The following is a 6,899-nucleotide window of genomic DNA, read 5'->3' as shown; positions in this document are numbered from 1 at the left end:
GATGGAAAAATTATCTCTTTTATGCATCTTGACCGGAAGAAACTCAATGTCAAATGAATATAGTATTGAATCCATGGCTATAATATAGAACATAGATTTAGTTCTACAAACAAGGTGACTAACTCCCATCGTTTACAGCTTGGCAGTAGCTACCACAGGATAAGGATAATAGCTGGCAGCCAATGAGTTAAGATATACATTTTCTTAAAATGTATATCTATAGGACAGCTATTACTGAATTATTATCAATTGATTAATTATAATATTACTGTGTTAAATAAATATTTCTAACTAATATTTAATTGTGATTTCTGTTATTTCAGAAACACTGGTGTCTTAAATGACTGCTCGCTCTGGAGTGGTCAAGTGACAAGGATTAGCACTGAGCTAAAAACAGGATCAGACCTGTACTCCAGCCAGCATGCCTGTGGTGGACACACTGAAGTCCAGGTAGGCCAAGCCATCAGGGTTGGTGGGCTTATAGAGAGCTGGGGGCTTCTTCTTTGGTAAGTCATCTGGAACACACACATACACACACGATTGATTACTATACCAGTGAGGACATTCATTAAGTGACATCATCCATCATTAGAGGGGAATTCCCACTCTGGGTCTCTCTTGTATTTGTAGATAGGTTTTACAACAGAGTATAATGAGCTCACCGACTCTATACATATTGGGTCTCATTCACCAATGGACTTAAGACAAAAGATCAGACAACATTTTGGGATTCACGAACGGTTCCTTCTCCGGGATTCGTTCTTAACTAAGAGCAGGATTTAGGAGTGCTGAAGAGCAGTCGCAAGTAGGACAGACTGGTGTGGGCCGTGTTCTTAACCTCTTAAGCCCGACGGGTCCGGTACCGGACCCAAGCCATTCTACAGTCTGTATGAATTAATGTTGCGTTTTTTTTTCAAATGTAGCCAAGAGTAAAGACCCTAACCCTGTAGCCAAATTTCACTCAGGATGATTAAAGTATTTCTATTCTATAAAACAGCAGTCATAGTGTATATTTTCAGCAATATGTTTGTTTACGAATAGGTTAAAGTGTTATTAGTAAAATATTAGTTTTGGATTTTGGATGGAGTATTCAGAAACTAGCGAATATCGACGGATGGTAATGCGCGCCACCATTTTGTTTGTAGTCTTACGAGGAGAGGAGACCCAGAGCTTTCAAATGGCGTTGGAATTTTAAAAAAGACACTATCCAGCTCCAGCCAGTGTCAGGATCTGCCATTTGGCCTCATGAACTCCCTGAACATAGGCAATCCTCTGACGCCCCCTGGTGGAATTCTGGGGTTAATGACTTTCATGCACCTGTACCTGGTATTTAGTATCACTAATGCACTGCCTATGTTCTTGTTCCCTGTGTGTATTCATATTCATGTTCCTGTGTAGTCCTAGTCTTCCCCGTGTTGTTATGTTACGATGTTTATTCCTGCCTGTTAGTTCAGTGTCTAGTCTCCTTCCCTTGTATTCATGTGTCCTGCCTGTCAGCCCCCAGCTGTTCCTTGTTGTCTAATTAGTACCTGTATATATTCTCCCCGCCCCCTGTCTTCCAGTGTCGCGTCATTGTTTGTAATTAGGTTACCCCGTCAGTACCTTCCCGTGCTGTTCTTCCTATCTTGTCTTATCCTATCTTATCATATTCATCGTTGTTATTATTATCAACGTTGTGGTTGTGATTCCACACAGCACCCTTCCGTGCTGTGCTCTCCGCGTTTGTTATCGTGTAATCTGCCAGTTTATGCTGAAGTACTATTATCATTTTTGTTTGTAGTTAAAGCCTTGTGATCAACAAGTAAAGCCTTTTGTCAACTACATCCCGGTGTGTCCTGCCTGTCTCTCTTCCTCGTCCTGCGATTGAATCCTACACCTCTCCTGAACTCCGAATCCTCACAGCCAGCTCCTGTCAATTGTGGATTTCCTTTTTTATTTCTCTTATTTTTTGGGATTATGTACCACAAACCTGAACGTTATTGGCATAAATTAGAACGCAGTTAGTTTATCTACCTTTCTGTGAACGTTTAGCAAAAATCGACGTTGCAATCTGATGAAAAATGCCGGAGCAATTTCCATTATAAAAAAGTAACTGTACTTACAGTAGATTTCATTCACGGTTTGTGGATCACGCCTGGTGATACTAAATCCAGATTGAAATCTCCCATTGAAAGAGGACATTTGGCCCGATCCATAGTTATATGGTCGTACTGGTGAATCATGTCTCGCTCTTTCGCCATACCGAGATATACCTCATCTTCTGTACCTACTGTACTACATGAACGAAATCAAAACACCCTTGCACTTGACCAGGCCCCGCCCCAGTGACCTCCCTATAAGTCACCAGGCGTGGTCACACTCGCCCTTCCTCTTTTTCGTTTTCCATCATGGCGGTTGCTATGCACCATGTGTAACTAGCGTTTATGAAGTGTAAAGAGAAATTGAACAATGCCGCAGATTTGCCAGCCCCTGGAATCTTCTCGGCATGTTTCAACTGCGCTCGTATGGGTTCTGCGGTCCTGCATCTCGATGCATCTCCGCGTCGGGCCTGTACTGGGGTTTCCTCGTCTTGTTGACAGCAGAGAGAGGGACGTCACGCGATGTGTAGCTATCGGGCTAACTCGCGTCCAGATAGGATCTGCGCCACTAGGCATAACAATGCTGGCGTTGGTGATGCTGCTCGAGTTGTCCCGGGAGACAACCGAGTTGTGTATTGGCGCAAGGGGCAGGATATCTGGGTAAACGTTGTTGTTTTCCCGGTTATCCTGGAGCGTGCGGCTAACGCTATGCTATTTGCTGGGTTACTGTTTCTATTTTGATTCCCCGCTGAAGGATGTCTTTTTAAAAGGTCTTCCCTCCTCTTAACCATTCATGCTGACGGTCAATCGGTGTCTACTGTTGGGAGTATTGCGGGGATTTGTTTACCTTTTTCATGGGTGAATGGGCTGAGGTCTAGGGCTGGTGTGCTTTTTGTGAATATTATGAATGGTATGCAGGACTGGTTTTCTCTGGTCCGCATCACCTTAACGTTGTGTGTATGGGCTAGCCCATTCTACAGTGTATTGGTGGTGTTTTTAGTTCATTTATTCATTAACCCCTTCATGGGTGCACACCACAGTGGAGGTTGCTGTTGCAACCACCACTGGTGCTCCGTGTTTATGAAGCAGGTGGCATCAGTCCTTTGCCTCTGGCATGTTGAAACAGACCTTGCATGTCCAGCTGCAGAACAACTCCTCAGCATGTTCTGAGGGGTGTTCAGTGGGGGAGCTTTTGTCACCTAGTATGATGTCAGCTTCCCCCGTATCAAACCGGCCCTTTCTGTCGGGATCCCCCCTCGGGTGCGATTGCCTCGTGGGTAGTGTCAGGGTCCAATGTCCCGACTCCACGGAACGCTCTGCTCGCACGGGTCCAGGGTTGGCTATGCACAGCGGGTGGGACCGGGCCGCCTATCTACAGTTCTTAGCGGACCTGCGCCAAATGGCGGCGGGTGCGTTTGGGAGTATCATCACATATGGCTACAGCAGTACCATATGTCGAGGTGGATGGAGAGAACGCTGAGGCGGGGACTTGTATTTACACAACCCCACCCGTTTTCGGGTTTGGTACAGACCCTATTGTCAGGGTCACCAGCAGTGACAGCTCTGGTCAACGAGATCCAATCTCTGTGGGCGAAGCAAGCCATCGTCGTGGCTTTTTCCTCCCGGTATTCTCTGGTGCCCGAGAAATGGGGAGGGGGGGTGTCAGACCCATGCTGGACCTGTCCCATGGGAAGGTTCAGCATTTTGGACCGTCTCCTACCTGTTGAACACTGTCAGGTGGGGGCCTGGTTCTCCTCCATAGACCTGTAGGATGCGTATTCGCATCCCCGATCTTCCATCCTAGGGCTTACCTACGCTTCCTTTGCAGGGTTTAGCGTATGAGTACCAGAGGCTGCCGTTCGGTTTTTCTCTGGCTCCCCGCATCTTCACCAAGTGCGTGGAGGCCGCACTGGCATCCCTCTCAGAGCATGTTATCGACACGCTCGGGAGGTTCCGTCCTAGGACGGTTACGGCACTGTCCGTGATACGCCTGCTCGGTATGATGGCATCTGCTCATTCCGTGGTCCCTCTTGGCCTCCTCTTCACCTCATGAGGAGGATACGGAGGTGGTTTTTCCAGTATGGAAATAGACCCGGTGAGAGGCAAGTGGAAGCGGCTAAGGTTCCCGTGTCAGTACTGGGGGACCTCCCCTCACTGGGGACGCGTCGGGCCAACGCAGTAGGGGGCAGCTGGCAAGACCATGCTGCCCGGTCTGCGCTACGTTCAATGTGTTGGTATTGAAGGCGGTCCTTCTGGTCCTCAAACAGTGTTTGAGCAGGACGGACAATACGACGTCAGCGTCGTATATCGACAGACAGGGAGGAGTACGCTCCCCCCGTCTGCACCGGGCGGCTGGCTATGGGCGTTCTCCATCTGCGCAGCCTGAGGGCTCTCCACATCCCCGGCAGGGTGAATGTGGGTACAGGTGTGATGTCGCGGGGCGGTCCTCACCCTGACGAGTGGGGATTACGTCCGGACATAGTCAGGCAGGTCTGGGACCGATGCCGCGGCCGCCTGGGATTCTTCCCCCCATACATCTGTTAGGTCAGTTGTTGGGGCAGGTACTTTGAGGAGCGCAGGACCTTGATCCTGATTGCGCCGGACCGGGCCGCAGCTGTGTGGTTCCCGGTCCTGATCCAGCTCTTGGTAGCCCCCTCGTGGCCTGTTCCTTGGTCATCGCGCATTCCTCTCTCAAGCGCACGGGTCTCTGTGTCAGTTCCCTGTGCTGGGCCAGCCGCTGATGGTTTGGCTGGTGAGAGGGTGAGTCTGGAGAGGATGGATCCTTCTGTGGTTGACACCATCCGGAACGCGCATGCTCCCTCCACTATCGCGGTTTACGCGGGTAGGTGGCGTATTTTCCAAGAGTGGTGTAAAGTGGGGGGCTGGGAGTGTCCTGCCCCCTGGACGCTGTCCTTACCTTCCTTCAGTCTATTTTTGATAGACTGTCGGCTTCGACGGTGAGGGTATATGCTGCGGCTATATCCTCTTGTCATGAGGGGTTTGAGGGCGTTACGTTGTTCAGCCACCCTCTTGTGAAGCGTTTCCTGCTTGGCGCTCGGCGCCTTAAGCCGGTGAAACGTTCTCTGTCTCCGAGTTGGGACCTTCAATTGGTCCTCGGCCGGTTGTCCGAGGCCCTGTATGAGCCTCTTGAGCAGGCACCTTGGAACAGCTGTCTTTCAAGACTGCGTTCCTGCTGGCCATCACCTCCGCTAAGCGCGTGGGTGAGCTCTGTGCGTGTGTGTGTGTGTGTGTGTGTGTGTGTGTGCGTGCGTGCGTGCGTGCGTGCGTGCGTGCGTGCGCGTGTGTGTGTGATGCCAGAGCCGACATACCAGTATCCAGGACTGGAGGCCAGTTCCTGATGTCGACTGTAGCCACAGCTTCCTTGGAGCGAAGCAGCTTACAGATGACTGCTGTGGTCATCACACACGCTGAGCGGCTGACCTGGAGACAGACTGTACTTCAGCATAAAACAGACACTGAGCTCTTGAGCAACTCCCTCCTCCAGAGGCTGTCAGGCTCCACGACACACTTCAACATAGATGGAACACATCTATGATCCGTTCATTCATAATCAGAAGACGTGTGGGTATAGCCTGATATATAATATAATGGCCTTAATTGTATATATAATTATTAGTGCTGTCAGGCGATTTAAAAAATTAATCTAATTAATTACAGGATTTGTAATTAATTAATCAAATTAATCGCATTTTAATCGCATAACCATTTTAGGCCTGATATTCTATTCTATAATCATATTTCAAATTGCATGTGTCCGGATGGCAGAATTCAGTACTGTATCTACAAAACCTTCTGTTTAATCATCTTCCATTTATTCATTTGCTTAGATTTTTCAGGTCTGGTCAATTTGAGCATGGTGTTATTCACAGTCAAAGATAAAAAGAAATGTATTGATATTCTCATTTGGTTCATTACAATTTACTCAAGCCTAGTAACAGACACATTTCTGACACATTCCTTGAGATCCATAGATGTCCCTAGAATACCAAGAACATGCAAATGGACCATATTAAAAAAAAGTCTGTAAATGTGTATTCTACGTTCTTATGGAATGAATGAGATAAACAAATATTTTAAAAAAGAAATAAAAAAAAATAAAAAAAATGTTTAATACATCTTTAATACAATCTAATTAACGCGATAAACTGACAGCCCTAATAATTATATAATGCTCTATGGGCGATAGAAGAACGTTGCCACTGGATCTCCACATTCTGACCGTGGTGGATGTTTCTTCTGAAGAGACGGTGCATTGTTCTTAAAGGGGAGGAGTGGATTTGATCGGCTAATAATGTAATCTTCCTACTTCAACCCTTTTTGCAAATGTGCTGCGCAGTGCCAGGCATGCGCTCACGTCTCTGGTCACCAAATTACCAGATTATTAAATCAGTTGGGCACCAGCGCCCTGAGTTTAGGCACCCCCCCCGTCCCCCCGTCCCCCACGCGCATGCATTCACATTCACGAAAACAGAGCCCCAAGAGCCACTATTTTAGCCGTGGATTTGCTTGACCAATGAGGATATAAAGGAGAATCCTGGCTGGACGGATGACTGACCTCCACGATCATCTTGACGGTGGGCAGGGTGGTGGAGATGTTCTGTGGGTGCGGCGGTCGCACCGTGATAGGAACACAGCCGGCGTACAGACAGCCATAGAAGGCTGCTATCAGGTCTATACCTAGAGTACACACACACACACAGACACAGGAGGGGGAGGGAAAGTATTCAGTCAAACATGTGTGTTGGTGTGTACTGCCCTGCAAAGGCAAAACAGCAGTAACTGCATGGGTAGTGACTTCAA

At 48.0% G+C, this 6,899-nt stretch overlaps 1 protein-coding gene across 1 annotated transcript in view; it reads right to left on the bottom strand.

Annotated features, from left to right (window-relative positions):
* LOC311237904 (disco-interacting protein 2 homolog C-like) overlaps positions 1 to 6,899 on the bottom strand; it is a gene marked incomplete at its 5' end in the record, with an annotated part of 107,099 nt that overhangs the window by 29,226 nt on the left and 70,974 nt on the right. Inside the window, 3 exon segments of the mRNA XM_084325878.1 lie at positions 426 to 515; positions 5,408 to 5,519; positions 6,655 to 6,776. Coding sequence (XP_084182004.1) covers positions 426 to 515; positions 5,408 to 5,519; positions 6,655 to 6,776 — 324 coding nt within the window.

The sequence above is a fragment of the Notolepis coatsorum genome, assembly GCF_963971535.1.
Source record: "Notolepis coatsorum genome assembly, chromosome: 12".
Classification (NCBI taxonomy): Eukaryota; Metazoa; Chordata; class Actinopteri; order Aulopiformes; family Paralepididae; genus Notolepis; species Notolepis coatsorum.
The sequence above is the reverse complement of the archived record's forward strand: the minus strand, read 5'-3'. Positions and strand labels throughout refer to the sequence as shown.